Consider the following 19,122-nt stretch of genomic DNA (forward strand, 5'->3'; position numbering starts at 1 on the left):
GCTATAAAGCCAAGTATACACCCTGGGCCACCCTACATAACATGGGCGTGAGCACTCTATGAAGTACAATATGAAACAACAGGCTGTACAGTTCACAGGAGTTGACGCATTATTTAAATGGGCTGTTCACTTGGAACACAATTTATAAAGTCATAAGAAGCACTTAATAAAAATCCCATGGAACAGTCCTGCTCCTAGCAACTAATAGATTTCTTCTACACAGGAGGCAATCAAATACTTTTTCTGAAGAAAATTTCACTGCACATTAGACTTCATTAATATTTATTTTAAAGATCATTTTTTATTGTAACAAATATAAAGTCACTGATGTCTTATAAATTTTCAAAAATGCTTTAAGTACAAAAAAATACATTAGTAAATAAAAGATATGTTGTAGTATTTGGTATATACTTAATACAGTCGACATGCATAACTGATGTCAGAAAAGCTCATGCATTATTGGGAGAGAAAGGAAATGAGACATAACGCTGTGTTGCTGATTATAAACTCATTGCTTCGGTCAGTTTTCTTTCTTCAGGGATACCATTTACCTATAATCAAGATGACAATATGAGCATGAATTATGCAGGGTATGCTATATCTAGATTTTGAACATAAGAAATTATTACAAGCAAATTTCTCTTTTAAACTGAGTACAGTGTTTATATTATATCATTACCAAATTTCTAGCTAATGTAAAAATTGGTGAGTTTTTATACCTCCACATATGTACCTCTTGTACGTTGCTCCTGTTTGGCTCCTTATCACCTTTTCTGTACTCTCCTTTCCATCCGTGGGGTCCTCCTTACACCACTCAGCCCCTTCTTTGCCCCCAGCAGACTTCTACTTTCATGTTATATACAGGACACACACACACATACACACCATACATGCATACCTGAAAACCTAGGTTGCAAGGATGATTTTTCTATCATCTTAATTTAAAATAATTATATTACATTATTTTTCTATGTTTGGTTTTGAAGGAAGGGAGGAAGAAAGGAAGGAAGAAAAGAAGGGATTAATTCTGAATTAGCAACTTTTTCCTGAACCAGGCTTCAATGTTTTATTTTCTCAGAAGTTATAGTCTGAAAATTTCTCCCTCAATAAACAAGCAGAATGAGGTTGACTGCGGGGTGTTTGACTGTACCTTTTAATGGTGGCTTAAAAAATACCACATGTTTTGGAAGGGCAGAGTAAAAGAGAGACCCAGAAAGAACATGAAGCCTACTGTCTTGGACCCAGTCCAAAAGGGAGTGTTATTGTCTGCCCTTCCCTGCCCTATTATCCCAGCCAGTGCTCCGGCCCAGCATCCGCGTCACCAGCTAGCTTATTTGCTAAACTTGTGATGAAAATTTAACAGAAAGCAACTGGCTGTAGGAGACAAGCTGCAGACCTACTTTCTGCTGGTAAAGTCCACTTAGGGGCTACAAACAAAATGACTTGCTCTCCAGGAGACCACACGAGTGCCTCTCTTTCGTAAAGAAAAAGCCTGTCACTGCTTCATAATAATCATGCAGAGATCTGCCCCTCCACACCATGCTAGGATGAGCGAAGTGAGGGAACAGAACAGCTCAACTGTACTCATGAAAATACACAATCGGCCCAAAGCCATGTATTTGCAGAAGGAACAGAATAAATTGGGAGCCAAGAAAAACAACATTTTAATGTAAATGAATAGAATATAGGATATAACTGTCCCTTAGCTCCCTTCCCGGGAGGCCTAGCTCCATTTAGTTTTAAATGTCTGAGAGGCTGAAACAACAGTGTCTCAGAGTTCTAAAAATGCTAGGGTGGTCTCTCTACCTGACACTCAGACCCTTTGGAGGCTCAATGAGAAAACAACAGCAACGGAACACTAAAGGTAGGACAGCGTCCTCTAGTCAATAACAGGAGCAGAAAAAATACAAGGAAACAGGAGGGCAGAAGGACAGGCCTAACAAGAAGTTACCTCAACAAAAGTGCCTGGCCGCTAAACCTTCTTAGAAAAATAATTCTGAAAATGAAACTGAGCAGCCTAAAGCCATCCAAGGGGAAGCCTTTTCTTATCACGCATACTCAGCTCTAAGGGCTCCTTCTATCAGGGCGAGAGAAAGCACCCCAGTATTGAGAACAGTAAGTGCCATGAACTACTGACACCATCCCTGACAACACCAATTCAGATGTCTATTCTCTCCAAGTATGCACATGGATATAGATCTAGATTTTTACAAGTTTCAATATAGAGTCAGGATTTTCACAGAAATTATCTGACTTTAACTCATTGCATGCCTCAAATAAGAAAGAATCAGAAAACAGACATCTCAGGAGAAAGAGACCTTGGTGGTGGTTGGAAAGGAAGGGGCTGTATCACTTTTGTTACAGTCATGTTCCTTTTAATTTTTCCCTCTTTAAAAATACAGGCATGGCATTAGTAGAGATAAAGAATTTGAAAACTTTCTTCTTTCCGTGACATGTAGCTTGTTTTTTTTTATCAATCTCCTGAATATTTACAGAATTGCACTACCCATCAATATATTGAATGATCTGCTTGATCACATTAGCATTTAATTAAAGCAAGCAATCAAAACTGTAGGAACAATTCTGATAAACATCATCTTATAATTAAAATCTGATTAAAAAAACCTTTATTATACTTGCCTCAAATCTTTGAAAAGTTGTCAAACGAAAATCTCCTTAAATTCCCGAAAGCAGTAATAAAGAAAATAATTCTGAATGAAAACATCCAACACATTTCTGCATGTGGCTGACATTTCTGGGAGACTCACTTAATGGCTCTCCTACCACAAAGCCACTATTCATACTCAGAATTCCACACTCAACTTACACTTTTAGAACTTCTTTAACGTTTCCAAAAGAGGAACAAAGGCATTATTGGTTGCCTGGCAATTAGAACTAGGAATCAACCACTAATTAGGAGACAATCATGAGTAAGTGAGGGATGAATGAAATAATTGGCTGTGGAAATTTTTTAGGGACACTTGAAAGACATAAACTTAAAGAAAGCAAGCTTTGGGGAAACATAACAGCCCCAGGGAGAATTGTCCACCATCTTGTTGTCACTGGTTATGTTCTAAAGGCCTTTTAAAAGGGTTTTAAAACCAGGCCATTTCTTATTGATCATCTGAAGGCTCAGTGACTAGTCACAATGGCTTCCCTTTGTGAGTCAGTTTCCACCTGCTCACTTATTGAGACAAATCCTGGACCCATCCAAGCTAAAATCCTTTTATACCAAGGAGAAGAATAGGGAGTATCCCCAACCCCCTGGAGAAAGGGACTTGAACTCAGTCTTTCTTAATTAGTCAGGACCTCCATGGATGCTACACTCTAAGATCATTTATCCTTTGTCACTCTGATGCCAATTTATGCAATAATCGAAGCTATTATCCTGAGGTTCTAAGTCTAATTAGGGAATGATGAGGATAAAACTGTCGTCAATTCTATAGTACTATGACTATCTTTTAATATATTAGCTTCATTCATAAACATCACATCAGCATTTCCGTACTCACCTGTAGTCTGCTGCTGGGGAATCTGAGTCTGGTGTGGCAAGTTCCTAGAAATGATTAACACAATTAAGCAAAAGTGTGCTTTCACACTTGTCAAGAGAGAATAATTCACATTAAGATGGAAACCTGCATGGAGAGACAGGACCCAGATGATGTTCTCAGCTCCCCTCTCTAGAGCTTACACACAAAGAAACTGAAATCCAAGGAAGACAAACAGCATGATAATGTCCATGAAACTCTCACCAGACTATATTAACTCCTTCACAACTCTAAGATAAAGTGTCTTCCTTTCCATCTTCTTACATTAGGAAATAGCCTTAGTATTCCAAGATCACACAACTAAACACAGTGGATAAAGATGCAAACAGTGATTCCAGAAACTGAATTATTGATCTGTACAATTTCAAACTAGGTCTAGATCACAGAACAGGTATGTATCTATGCATACAGATATGTATATATGCAATGCATTCATATCATCATCATCACTGGTATGTTGTAACGTCTTTTAAAGTATATCACCACCTTTGTTCACTATGTCCCAAGTGTGGTCTTGGATCTTCATGCCAAGGAATGTCATTTTCCCACCTGGACTAGTGAGAACACATGATTCACCCTTGACCTTTCTCTCTCCTCCCAAAGTCAATCAGTTGGTATGTCTGGACATTTCTCAGTCTTGGTTAAATCTGTCCCTTTCTTCTATACTTTCATTTCTCCCTTGGAATATCTGATAGGTCAGATGTATTTCTTTTTTCAAATTCTTTCTCCCTTAAAATGTTCAGTGCTGTCATATGTTCTCTCAAGACACAAATTTGCAACAAACACCTCAATACTTCTTTATATCTATCAGCAAATCAAATTTCTGGTTTCTTTAGTATGCCACAGGCAGTCAGAAAACTACCTGTGCCTCCACCCACCCACACACACAAAGATAAATAAACTTGCCTCCGACACAGAAAGCCCCACCTGTTTGAAAAAAAAAAGAAAACAAAAAACTCAGTGAGCCTGCAGTTGTCTTTGCAAATTCAATTTTAAGTTTATTCCAGCAGACGTATTTTAGAGTGTGGCTGTGTGTGTTGTGTCACTGCATGTGCGCGACGGCATGGGTGTGGTCAGAGGTCAGTTCTCCTTATACCACACGGGTCAGAAGGATCAAATTCAGGTCATTTACACCTTGGCAGCAGGTACTTTTAGCCACTGAATCATCTTATTAGTTCTTTTTTTTTTAAATATACATTGCATAGAGCGGATACATATTACTCATGAGTGTAAGATTCATATGACTGTATCAACTATTGAACTATTATTTTAATTAAAAAATAACACCTTAGGAACTACCTCTTTGGGGGTCTGGGAGATGGCTCAGTAGATTAATCACTTGCTGGACAAGAATAAGGATCAAAATTCAGATTCCCAGCATCCACATAAATGCCAGGTAGGTGTCAGTTTGCCCATACTTCCAACACTAGGGAGACAGAAACAAGGGCTTCCCTCTGGTGAGGAGGGATGTAATTAGCCTAGGGATTGGCAGGTTCTGGTTTCTACGGAGATATTCTGCCTCAGTGAACAAGATGGAGTTCTCAAGGAAGATTCCTAACATCAGCCTTGAATCCCACATGCACACATGCTTTCTTCATGTACCCGCATATGTGACAATGCATATACATGCATCACACACAGATACATAAACAATAAGACCTCTTCCACACATTTTCACTCTCTAAGCACCCCTAAATTAGATGATACTTAGGCCATTTAGTTTAGACGTGTGCTGATTGCCATTATATTTCTCTGCATATGCTATTTTGTTGCCCCAAATTGCCTTATTGGTAAGAACCATCCTATTTTGTTAATAGCTCTAGAAGGGAAGAAACATGCAACAATTTTTTGAATGACTATATGCAGAAGTGAGATACTTACAAAGACTCAAGTAATATGCACATATTTGTTAACATGTAGATGCATAAACTGATATTGTCCATGAGATAATACAATTTAGGTTGCAGGTGGAATAAAACCCAGAGTCAACCCATCCTATGCGGTAAGGACTGTCTAAGCTTTTAGTTTCTCTTTAGCAGTGTGATTCCTTTCAGATGAAATTACACACAGAACTGTGATGCATCAAACATAACAAAGGAGGTGGGAAGCCCGCCTGCTTAGGATCTGTGCCTCCCATGCAGCCCTAAAAGGGGTCTAGTAACCAAGAGGTTGAAAACCACTGATCTGAATCATTCCTGCCAGACAAGTCTTATGTTCCAAATAAAGAGGCTGAGCAGACGGCTTAGTGGGTCAAGTATTTGCCACAAAAGCATGAGGACCAAAGTTTGGATCTCCAGAGTCCTGTGAAAATTGTTGGGTGAATATGTCAATCCTCCTATAATCAATGACCTGGAGACAGGGATTGGGAACCAAGAATGTGTGAAGCAAATTAGTCAACCATGGTCCAGAGACTACCCAACACTAAGCACCAAGTTCCAAAGAACACCCTGCCTCAACCTCAGGTTGAGAGCAATTTAAAAAAAGTAGTCCCAGTTGGGTGGTAGTGTGGGACATGTCTTTAGTCCCAGCAGTTAGGAGGCAGAGGCAGGCAGATCTCTGTGAGTTCAAGGCCAGCCTGGGGTCTACAGAGAGAGCTCCACAACAGCCAAGGCTACACAGAAAAGCCCTGTCTCAAAAAAAAAAAAAGGCCTATGTCAACCTTGGGCCTGAACACTGAACACACATGTGCACATGCATACACACACACACACACACACACACATCTACATGTACACATCACCAACAATAAAGAAGAAAAGCATATATAATGATGGAAGTGAAGACAGCACCTTCTAGCTGATTGCTGTTTAAAGCTTCCAATGGTTTTTGTTTGTCTGAGCAAACTTTTACTTGCTATGTAAATCAGGCTAGCCTCCAACGCATAGACATCCACCTGCCTCAGCTGAATGCTGGTATTAAAGAAGTATGCCTAGCCTAAACTCATAATCTCTACTAAATGCCTTTAATTGATTAAAAAAAAGTCAAGTACCACTTAAAATATACATTGTTGAGGAAACAACAAACAAACATCAATTCGCACTCAAGGAAACTGTCTGATAATTCACCCCAGCGATTACCCCCTCTTCTGCTACTAGGTTTTAGCATGCCTATGCTCATGTGGCTTAGGAATATGTCTTTTGGTTTGTTTTCTTTCAGAAATTCACACAATGTATTTATATTGGTTTGGGTCACAAAAGTGAAAAGACTGATTTAGAAACCATGAAGAGATGAGCTGTGCATTTAACAGTGAAGAGCAGAGACCTTTATTACACAAGTCAAAATGCAATTACGTGGGCCCTTGGGATGAGGGGTGGAGGAACTTCAGATCCTCAGGCATAATGGACATGGGTCTAGTCTGCATCTGAAACTGCTCTACACCTCCCCACATTCTGTACAGAATTCCTCTTTCTCTATTAGCTCCAGGCACACCTCGTCTAATAACAAATTAAACCAACACTTTAACAAAATTCACAGAGGAAAGGGGAAACCCAGGGTATGAGCGTTCCGGCACTTGGTCAAAGACAGCGATTTCCCAAAGGCTATAGATGAAGGATGTCTTAAATTCAAAAAATAGGGTTGGGATAAGGCCACTGTAATCCCACACTCTTGAGGGACCCCACAGCACATTTTGTCAGTGGAACATATTGTTTAAAAACTAGAGCCTGTCAATTCATGCCTGTTATTTCATGATTTTTTTTCTTTAACTGTACAGTCAAACTTATAATCAAAATACTCTTGGATGAGTGATGAGAAATTGTTAAAGAACTTAAACGCTTATAAGAAATGTAGAAAAGGTACATGAGAGAGCCATTTGTATACCTGGATTAGTCTGGGGGTTCAAAGCAACTAACACTGCACTTGATTGGATGATATATATGATCCCCCCAAGCCTGCAAATACAACTGTAGGTGAGTTTATAAAAAGAGCTCACTTGTGCAAAGAGGCTAAACAATATCAAAAAAGCTGAGCTACTTTTGGACATTCATACCTGTTTGTGAACACGGAGGAAACTGAGGGGCCAGGAGTATCATGGTTAGAGATCATGGTTTAGAGGCCAGCCTGGGGTGTAGAGCAAATTCTGGTTCACCTGGTCTCTGGGAGGTCCTGTGTGCCACCGAGAGTAGGGAGGTGCCCAGAAAAGCGCTGCAGCAGGCATACTGAATAATCTGCCTACAACGGACTCTTCTTGCACTGTGATGAAGGGAGAGCCGTGGGGGACATGGGAACATGCCCATCTTTGTAGAAAACAGGCCACTAGCAGCAATTAGGCAGGAGAGTGGGGCCAACTTCAAACAGAGTACCTAGACTCCTTCAAAGAAAGGACCTTTATAAAGCTGTAAGAGCATTCGGAGTAATTAAGTTATTAATGGACTTATGAAAGGGTTATAATATGTAAACTGCAGCAGTATATAGAAAGCTAAGAAAAACTGTAATTCTCTAAATTATTCACATTAATTATTTCCCAATTTTATTGCCATTAATTGCCTGCATCTAAATAGAAAATTGTCCGAATTAGTCACTGCAAAGCTTCATTCTTTAAGAAAGCAAAGGTAATAATTTTCAAATTAGTAAATAAGTGATTTGGGAAAGAACACAATTATTCATAGTTTGTATAACTATTTGAAGGTAATTTACATTGTCGGCTATCCTGTAGAGTAATTCTACGAGTAAGGTGCATGATTATCAACCGATTATGCTGCTACTTGATTGAAGACGCAAAAAACAAAATGATTTGCATAAAGGCACAGAATCTATGCCAGAATCGAAAGGAAATGACCTTCAGTGTGCAGATGTCTTTTAAAATTATATGGAGACATTTAGCAACAAGTAGCAGTTATCTTATTTGGGAAATTTTCCTGTTATTTCAGCAAAACTGATAATGCCAAACCTTCATTTTTTTCCTCCTTGAAAATGATGACTTGAACCTACAACTCTTTTTTGTGAAAACAAACAAGCAAACAAACAAGGTTGAAGAGGATAGAAGGGAAGGCCACACAGGATACGGAAACACCGTCGTGGTTTTAAATGTGAAGACATTTTAATTAAAATCAACTCTATATTGTATATGGTACATAAAAGAAGAATTCGCCTCCACCTGTCTTTCAGTTTTTCCTGTGTTTGTTCGAGTCCAGAAGCAAACTCATCACAGCTTTAAGCTGATGCAGTAGAAACAAGCCAAGAGGACCCGAATCCATCAAGAAGCAACGAGTCCATCACTTTTGGTGGATACTTAAAGAACTAAAAAACATTTAAAAAATAAATGCCTCTGCATTATCCTTGGCAACTGATGGATCCTGTCCACAGTAGCACTGCAGTCTTGGCCTGCAGGAGCAGCCAGCTTCAACTGACAGGTAACTTTCATTAAAACTTCACTTTTTATATGTAGAATTTTACCTTGACAACTTGGTTTTCATTGTCACTGAAGAGAAGACAAATGGAAGACACTCAGATGAAAGCTAAACCAGCTTACTTGCTTTACTTTTAATGCTCAGTTGTGCTCTCACGGCTGTTGGTCTGCAAAAGGGTCTGAGCAGAGCCTGTCTGAGGGGCACTCAGTTATCCTGGATTAGATGTTAGGTTTAGTATGATAGATGAGGACAACTTTTGGACAGCCAGTTAAAAGTGTTGCAGGAAAGTGTCTAGAGGCATTTCCCCATGTGCTCCATTACAAAAATGTCCTCTGGGAAGAGGATTCGCCTAGAAAGGTCAGGGGCTGTGGAGCTGGTTACAAAGGAATGAGGAAGTGGACCGTCTGCCTGGAGTAGCACAACTCCTAGACACTTCAAAATAAATCAGTGGCCTCTAGAAAATTCAGTATTTGGGGTCTCCACTCTGCTTTCCAAGGCATAAAACCGTATATTAACCACAATTAAGGTACTTTTATTCCTTTATTTACTTTAGTTTTAAAGTTCGACATTTTTCTCTCATTTGGCCGTTGTTTTCAAGTCAGTACCAACTGCTCACTTCTGCACAGCATTTCCTTCAAGCAGTTGAAGAATTTGGTGCAAAGCCCAAACGTTTAACCACATATATTCACAAACAACCTAAACTCTATAGATAAAATCCAGTCCTATTTCATACTTGCAAACATGCCCTTTGGGGGAACTTAGAAAAAACGCCTTTGAAAACTTCAGGTGGAAGGATGTCTGTGCCATCGACACTCTTACTGCAGTCCCATTAGGATGACCCGAGAGGCTTTGCAGTTCTCAGCCTTATCCCTAAATTCTCTAAGCTGTTAAACGCGAATCTGCAGTCATGGTCCTGCTCTTAGGGACGTGTGCTTCTACTCGCCTCCAAACCCAGACTTTGGACTCAGCTCCTCACTGGAAAAGCTCCAAGAGGTCTGAGTACCATGGTATGGAGATGGTGTTAGATCGATTGTCTCCAACGTGAGGACATAAAATTCTACGACTTAGAACTTAATCTTCTAGCTATAAAGAGTGTCTTCTAGAGTTTTGGATAAGCCTCTAGTTAAACACATTACCTCAATTTCATTTCAGAATTATTTTAAAATGTGATTTCCAGAAATGAATTGTATTAAGGAAACTGCCGGTGGCAGTTTGTAGAAATGAGAGATACATTGAGAGATACAGGCGACAAAGGGGGAAGCAGCACGTGTGACCAGGTGGAGGGGAGGGACGACTCCTCAGTACACTTAGCTAGTCCTTCTCCACCCCGTCAGGGCAATCAGGTACCCGTGCAGTGGGCACTAAGGAAACGTGGTGACTACTGTGCCCTTAATAAAATGTTGGAAGAGGAAAAGGACATGACTGGAAAACTAGGAAAAATCTAAAAAAAATGTCGGCAGACTAGGTACTAGCAAAGCGCCATTGTCCCCGGAACCACAGTGTGTTAATGAAAGGAAGTTCTGAAAGCAACTGCAGGCTCTATTATCCGTGCACCTCCAAAAGAAACTGTGGTAAATGCACCCCTCTGCTGAGCATGTGACATGCCTCCCGATCCTGCCGATCTTGCTGCTTTTCTTCTTTTGATGTCCCTGTGCCTGGGAGCTGGCTCAGTACCTCTGAGGTCAATGATCACACACTATCTATCTGAAGTAGATAGCAGAACTGGTAAATACTCCACCCTGACCGACCGCATTTATCTTTGTCTATTGTTGGTGTCTTAAAGTTATCGCATACAAAGGATCATGCTTATTATTTTTTTTAAACAGGGTAATTTATGGTGTTAGTCTCGAGCCCTGTGAAGTATTGTATCAAAGAAAGCAGATATTTCCATGTAAGTAATAACAGTAGCAGCCTGTAGTTACACAGCTGTTGGGAGAGCTCTATACCTCTCAAATGTGTTAACTTGTTTAAAAGACCAAATTAATTTCTATGCAGCCTTGAAGGGAAGCTTTGAATGTTCCCAAGTTTTACTGATAAGTTCACATAATCTCACTTTGCCTGACTATTCCTGCTACCAAATCTGAGAAATAAATACGAAATCCTGTAGCTGGGTAAGCCTGGTGCGCTTGGATACGTGAGGCTGACACGCCAGCCCTTTCACAAGGGGCTGATGAGCCAACACAAAGCAGCAGCATCCGGGCACACACCTGGCCATGAGGACCATAGCTTGCTCAAATAAATACTGCATTTTCACCTTGAAAACTCAGCTCCATCCAAATGACCAAAATATTTGTGCCTACTTGATGCTAAAATAAAGCTTTTTAAAAAAAATAATGATTTTCAGTTTAAAGCATAAAAGTTGAATTTTGTAATAAAAAAAGTGTTGATGAATCTAACACAATAAATTCCCTATTATCAGGCATAGTTAGAAAATGAGGTTAATCACATACTCTGGCTTATAGGAAGTTACCATAGAGACCGTGCACATATTATCTATTTCCAAGAATAAAAGAAAGATAATATACACTCAACACTGAAACGACACCGAATGTAATTTAATTTTCCTCTGATGAGTCAGGCACACTTGATGATCCCACAGTGCCTCAGAACAATCACTGTGAACATCATCAATTATCTATGGACCCCATTTATATAGAAGTGTTAGTTAATGGAGCTTTTCCATTAGCAGGAATAGGAATAATACAAAGGTTTTCTGGACTTCAAAACACATATACGTTGAAATTGTTCCAAGTTCAGTGTAATAACCTATTGTATTTGCAAAGAGCTGGTCAGCATAATGGTGGGTCTTAGTGGATTCTGAGAAGGCCTGCGAGACACAGGGACTTATAAACCAGAGAGAAGGTTTTATAAATACTGATAGATAAAGAAATATCTATCAGTAGCAAGAGTATAGTATCCTGTTTTGGCACAAGAAAAATAAATATTTTTCAAGGAAATACTTGCTATTCTCAAGATATATAACTGGAAAGGGTATCTTTTAAAGTGGCAGCAGCCTTCCCCTTCTCATTGAGACTTCACTCACCAAGCCTAACTGTGTCACACATAGTCAAGTTCTTAAACACACCACAGTAAGCAACCGCCGCTGCACTCTAAAGTTTGAGAGTATCGTGAGGTCATCAACACAAACATTTCCAGACCTGTGTTCTCTGCAATTAGCAATTCAGAATGTTCTCCACAGATTCAAGAAAAATCCAGTGAGATAGCTCAGCCCATAAAGGTACTTGCTACAAAGGGTAATGCCCTGAGTTTGATCCCTAGGACTAACTCTTACAAGTTGTCCCTAACCACCCCGTGAGCACAATGGCATGCAGTCCTCCCCAAAATAGTAAGTGGGAAAAAAAGTAAAACCAACAAAAGTCTGATTTTCAAGCATACATAGCTTCATGTTTTGAATACTGTGAACACTTCTTTGGCCCTCTACACAATGTAAGAAACAGTACTAAAATATCAAGTATGATTCTGAGAATAAAAAAGATTACTTTCACTTTTCATCTAAAAATTGGATAGATGAATAAGCTGAGAATTATTACAATATTCCTAAAAATACTGATTTTTCTATCAGTCCCTAATTTGAGTAAGTGAGGTCTTAGAATAGCCTATAACAATGGGCCACTAACTTTTATAAAGAAAACATAAATGTACATACAGTCTCTACATTAAAATTAAATATTGTAAAATTTACATATGTATATCACTACTATAATAATTATTTCCAAAATTATTAATTCAAATGAATGGAAAGTTTGACCACCATTGAAAGACTTAAATTAGTCACTCACACACACAGCCTGAGCTTATACAACCATCTCTAAGTAGATGATGTTAGACATTCAAGAAAATATTTACAATTATGTTAGATTTTCAGAGTGTTTGGGTAATTGCATGGAGTCATGCTGTTTATACTGTTCTACATGATTATTGTTTGAACTTATTTATTAGCACATAAATTTTCCATAACGATAAATAAGCACTCTCAATGGAAAAAATGTTTCCAGAATGATTCTCAGATAAAGTTTAAACAGGTTTTACTTTTATATCTGTGTGTGTGTGTGTGTGTGTGCGTGTACGTGTGTGTGTGTGTGTGTACGTGTGTGTACGTGTGTGTGTGTGTGTGTGTGTGTGTGTGTGTGTAAGTAAGGGTCAGAAAGACTGAGAGGTTTTTCTGTGTCTCCATACCATTCACTTTGAAAAATAGGAACATGTACAAAAATACAGTTGTGGCTTCTAGTTCTTGGGCAACGCAATTTAATTCATTCTATTATAAGGTAAAAAGGAACTACATACTAAAGGAATGAATGACAGATTCATCTACCACTTCATATATCAAAGTCTAGTTTCTAAGCATGTAAACTTCCTCCCTTTCCTCCCCAACATCTAACCTTCACAGTGTCCCTCCTGGCTTTCCGACCACTATCTCTGAGGGGTGTGAGGGGTTTGCTATAACTAAAAGTATGATCATCTGGACATGTGGGTGCATGCCTGTACCTCCAGCACTTACATAGCTAAAGAAGAACAGAAGTTCAAGGCCAGCTTGGTTACATGAAACTCTGCCTTAAGAAAGCAAATCAAATAAAAATTATATGTTCAAAGTTCAAATCAGAGTTGCTTGTTTTGATGTACAAACATATACACACATACTTTTTGTTGTTGTTATTTGTTTTTGAAGGCAGGGTTTCTCTGTATCTTTGAAGCCTGTCCTGGAACTAGTTTTTGCATATAGTAGGAGGCTACTTGACTGTTCTCAGCTACTTAGACCCAAAATAACCACACAGAAACTGTATTAGATCACTGGTTGGCCTATTAGCTCTATCTTCTTATTGGCTAGCTCTAACATCTTAATTTAACCCATTTCCATTATTTTATATTTTACCATGAGAATCATGGCCTACCAGCAAGGTTCTAGCTGTCAGCTCGCAACTTCCCCCTCTGGTGTCTCCATAGCAGCTCCCTCACTCTACCTTCTTTCTCCCAGCATTCAATTTAGTTTTCCCCACCTAGCTCTACTCTGTCCTATCACAGGCCAAGACAGACTCTTTATTCATTAATCAATAAAAGCAACACATATACAGAAGGACTTCCCACACCACTTATAGACCTGGTTGGCCTTGAATTCACAGCAGTCTGCCTGCCTCTGCCTCCCTAGTGCTGGGATTAAATGCATGTGTCACTACTCCTGGCCCACAAATTCTTCATACAGAAAAAATAGTTTAGATTATAGTTTTGTGAAAGTTAAAAGAAAAATCAAACCCATCACCTCATAGAAACAATGTGATTGTCATGCTTTAGTCTATGCCTATCTTTTTACAATGAGTTCATCTTAGGATAACCATGTAGATTATTACCAGTGTCAATTTCTCACATATTAATTTTGATGCATTTTTATTACTAAATAAAAACATCTAGAAAATAATTCTCTTACATTTATGTCAGACCAAGTGGTGATATTATGCTATAGTGTACTCCAATAATAAATGAACAAAACTGGTAACAGCTAAATGGAATGGTTTTGATAAATATTAGTAAAATACCCATGCATTTTGGCATTGTGCCTACACATGGATACTTACTGCTGTGTCTGCATCAAGGGCATGTTGGTGCTGTCATAGTTGTCTGTGTGCAGGGGAGGTATGATTTCCCCAGTCACGGGGTGAAACACGGGGAGTGTAGACAGAGGCCATGCAATCTCTCTGTTTTTGGACATGTCTCGAAGCTCCTTGGTAGATTTCTGAATAGAACTGTGATGGACAAGTTGGATACTACATAAAAGAAGAGATAAAACAACACATATTTAAAATTATGTACTAGCCTAATAAGTATTAACTTGAAAAAAGACAGTTTCTTTAAAAAGAAATTAGACATTATTGCATTGGGGTGTTCTATAAACTAGCTCAGAGAAACATACATCTAACACATCTTTATTTAAGTCTCAAGCTAAACTCAGCTATGAAGGACTATGTTAACATTACAGCCCGAGCCTCAGCTAGTTATCTATTTATTTCTATGATTAAGACTAGGATAGCTTTTTATATTATTGCTTCTGGTGGGGGCATTTATAAATACTCCCAGGAGTTTCATTTTATGGAAGGTTATTACTACAGATTCAGGAAAACATGTATGAAAGGCCTTGCCATTTGTCCTTTGGTTTATAGAAATGCAGGTTGGGAAATCACATAATATAAATGACACGTTAATATTCTGAATCTGAAATAATTTAGGTTTAATTTTTTATCTAGGTTACCTTAGGTTTTGAGCCCTGTTTAATTTTTGTGTCTACCCATCCTAAACCTCTATTTAGAAAGCAGCTTTCTGGTTGGTGACGTCAACTATGAACGATGGTGAATGTGAAGAAAGCATGAGACACACGTACGGAGCATGGTGGGAAACTGAGAGGTGACAGAAACAATGGCAAAGAAAATAACAGGAAAGAAGACACTTACTCTGGGGTTTGCATGTTTCTCTTTTCCCTAGAAACAAAACAAAATTTATGAATTAAATAATAGCATTGATATTTGGAACATTAAGACTATATGCTCATGGGACCTTGTGTGATGGGGAAGTGCTGATGTTGTGACTCAAAGGCAACCAGGCAGCATTTGCCACCAGGTTCACAATATTACCGGGATGAATACACATACAGCGATGGAATACTGATGAGAAACACACAGAAAATGAAAAAAATGGAGATTAAGAATTGAGCTCTTGATTGAAATAAACTCCATGACATAATGTAATCAGCTACATGAAGAATGGAGGATTTGTTACTTGCTGCTTTATGAGTTTTTGAGCCTTTGCTTTGTTACCCTGACTTCCAAGTAATCTCGGGAGATTATCTTAATTGACATAGATGTCCTGAAAGTACTAACTATTCATGAAGGGAAGACTCATTACTCAAATGATACCTTATTTTCATTAATTTACTCCTGGGTTTTTTTTTTTAATATATTTTAAACATTTAGATTGTGTCACCCTGTTTGACAGCAGAATGACTCCAAGAAGAATTCTGACCATCACTTTTCATCACACTGACTAAGACAGTTTATTTATTTAAATGCAATTACCATGTCAATAGACTTCTGTCTCTGCTCACACAAGATGGCTTGCACAACTGCAGTGTCTAGCCTCAATTATTCTTGGTTCTGTTTTTCTATCATGAATTGTTATCTAGCCTTAATCATTTCTGAATAATTTTGGCCCCTAATTTGGTTTGCTAGACTCACAACTACATTAATTCATTTTAAAGGAATAAAGTACCGCTGCTTGACTTGAATCAAATTTCAATTCATTTACAGTGTGCTTTATGAACGAGACACAGCTTGGCTCTGAATGGACTCAGCTCTGTGCTGCTAGCAGGCGCGCCCGCTCTTTAGGTCTTTACTGAATGTACTCACACTCCTTCCCGGCGGCAGCACATGATGTAGGCGAGGATCAGGAAAAGCACCAGTGCTACTGCTGAGGGCACAGCCAGGGTGACGAGGAAATCCGTGTAGTAGTCCCTGCTTTTCAAAGACTCAGAGGGGGGCTTGTACTCCCCACCATCAGGTAAGATCCCCTCACCACGAACCACTTCCTGATAGGTGGACACTTGCTTTGTTTTATCAACCTGATACAAAAGAAGACAATTACACATCAAACTAGTAGCTACAAACACGAGATTTTAAGATCTAAACACACCAAAAACAGTCTTTGACAAGTTACCTTCACAAGCCAATTTTTTGTTTTCCAATTACTTTATTATCCTGATTTATTGTTCTTTATTGGAGCTAGGGAAAGTATGTATCTAAGTAATAAAGACTTTATAGAAGCCTTTTTGCGAGATAAACACATATATACATGTATGCATGATATGTGTATCCATGTATTTGCTTGTTTGTCGCCAAGCTGAAGTCCTTTTAAGACTAAATTTCTTGTGACCAGCTCCTAGTGCAAATTTTAACAAATTGGCTGATAAACCAGGATACAAAGATGGCATGTAAGGTAACTGGAAAAGGAAAAAGAAAAGACAATTTCCAATGCATTATTTGATCTTTCTTCTGTTGGGCTGCCATTAATTTTAGAAAGAGGAGCAGAAGACAGCCCCCCAGGTGGTACACCAGGACCACAGTGCACACACACTCGGCACCATGCTCACACATCTCCTGCTCACTCATCTGCTTTGTGCTACATTTCATTCCACTGAGGGTTTTCTGCAAGGCATTAAAAAGGTAGCCGTGTGAAATCTGTTTCATTTTATGATTTAAAAAACTGTTGGGAGAATGATGTTGGCCTTATTGAACATCCTCTGCAGGAACACGCTTGTTCACCATGCCACATCTGCAGAGGGACCAGCGCACGGCCTCCTCCCTGGGGCTTCTAACTCAGTTTCCTCGGTTTTTGGTCTTAGTAGTAGGAAACTGGTTGTCCAATATAACCTTATTTATGTCTTACTTTTATCATTTAAAAATTATGTTTGTTATAAGACTGTGTTACTTATCTTTATCTTATTTTAGTTTTAGGCAGCTACAGCCTGAGTGGGCCAGCCTCAAACTCACAGAGTTCTAGAATTACAAGCAAGCACCATCACATCTCTTTCATCTAAGCCGCCTTAAATATTAAGAAATATTTAAGAAATATTTTTGTGGAATGATGTGGCATATAAATAAATAAATATACATGTAAAATTAAAATGAAAATCCCCAACTCTTCCATTATAAAAGCCTTGCCCTCAAAACTTTCAAAACAGAAACAATTTTTAACTTTTGGAAGCTAGACAGTGTTGCTAAACATAAATTCACGTAACAGCATAGCCACGAACAGAATGCTGCTGGCAGGGCCTGCTGGCTCCTGGTTGGTGAGAGGAACATTTGTAAGTCATGGTACCAGCTGCTCCTGCACAGTCTTAGGTGATTAGTACCGTGACTGAAATATTGAACTGTTAATATTTACCTAAGATCATACATAAGCCAGTTTTTTTAAAAGTAATTTTATGTGATTTAAAAAGGCAAAGAAGGGTATAATTTTTCTAAGATACAAAATACAGGAGAAAAGGCATACAGGGCGCAAAGCCACAAGGAATGCTGAACGCTGCAGTGTGAGTAATGTGCTCCTTGGCCAACACTGGGGCCTGGAAAGTCACCTGCAGTTGCCTCTCTAAGACATGAAGTGACAGTTGTGTTTATCTGTCAGTAACTTTGTTCAGACATCAGGTTTAAACTTAGATAGAAATCATTCACCACCAATCAAAAAGTTGACAGAAGCTGAATCTAAAGGTCACTAAAGAATTAAAGGTCATAAAAAAATTTAAGAATCTAGATAAGCTCAAAATACCATATAGAAATACAAAAAAGACATGCACTATAGATAAACAGGAATATTTTACATCTCTTACAAGTATGTGTGTCAAATCACTTACACTTTTTAGCTTTCAAATTCAAAATATATTTGCAATTGTCATAGGTCAAGTTTAATCAATAAAAAATTTTTAAGGTAGTTTTAAAAAAACTTGGAATGTTGATACATTTATTTAAGGCTGTGGGGAAAAATATTTTCTTCCCTTAGAATTGTTCCTTGTCTACTGAGTGCTGTCGTGTGAGCCCACAGCAGAAGGCAGCTCTATGTGCACTGTTTCATTGTGCTCTCTTATTTCCCTCCGACATGGGCCAGCAGCAGCACACTTATGGGGACCTTCTGCTCACACCACACTGGTGTATGCTGAGTTAACAGCCTCTTCCTGCATGTCCAAGGACTTCAGCAGAACCACCCGCCAGATAATCCAGCCTCAGCAACTAATCAAGGTTAGAGTACAAAGGTGGCAAGACTCTTTCTTAAGTGGATCATCAAATTTACCAAGTCCTGAAAAACAAGGAAGCCCACACAGCTGACAAAGAGAACCTAGGATTTGTTTCCGACAGCGCTGCAGGCTTTACGCAGACACTATGCTCACACAGTGCTGCAGGTTCTAGTCAGATGTTATGCTCACACACATAACTACTGAGTACATTCGCAAAAGTAAAATCTTTTTTAGGAAGAAAAAAAAACTCACCAGTGAAATTTTGCACCAGTCAATGTAAAACTGAGTTCGAAACTTTTTATCACATGTTATCACAGGCTCCATTTCTTGACTGCATCTCAACTGATTCTGTGGATTTTCAACTTCTCGTAAACAAGAAGAAAATGCAACATCGGCACCAACCATGACATAAACACTGCAAAAATGCAAAACTCTCAAG

At 38.8% G+C, this 19,122-nt stretch overlaps 1 protein-coding gene across 9 annotated transcripts in view; it reads right to left on the bottom strand.

The window, feature by feature from the left end:
• Positions 1-265: 265 nt before the first annotated feature.
• Sgce (sarcoglycan epsilon) overlaps positions 266-19,122 on the bottom strand; it is a 69,778-nt gene continuing 50,921 nt past the window's right edge. For 3 of the 9 annotated variants that reach the window (XM_048436877.3, XM_085683773.2, XM_048436906.3), the window contains 7 exons: positions 18,936-19,098; positions 16,306-16,517; positions 15,355-15,381; positions 14,485-14,673; positions 3,513-3,556; positions 2,641-2,675; positions 266-551 (listed from right to left, as the gene is read on the bottom strand). In XM_048436877.3, the coding sequence (XP_048292834.1) occupies positions 501-551; positions 2,641-2,675; positions 3,513-3,556; positions 14,485-14,673; positions 15,355-15,381; positions 16,306-16,517; positions 18,936-19,098 (721 nt within the window). In that variant the 3' untranslated portion in view covers positions 266-500. Of the gene's footprint in view, positions 552-2,640; positions 2,676-3,512; positions 3,557-14,480; positions 14,674-15,354; positions 15,382-16,305; positions 16,518-18,935; positions 19,099-19,122 lie in introns of those variants that run through there. The other 6 variants (XM_085683775.2, XM_048436887.3, XM_048436916.3 and 3 more) reach the window with 4 other exon arrangements.

The sequence above is a fragment of the Myodes glareolus genome, chromosome 25, assembly GCF_982192425.1.
Source record: "Myodes glareolus chromosome 25, mMyoGla1.1, whole genome shotgun sequence".
Lineage (NCBI taxonomy): Eukaryota > Metazoa > Chordata > Mammalia > Rodentia > Cricetidae > Myodes > Myodes glareolus.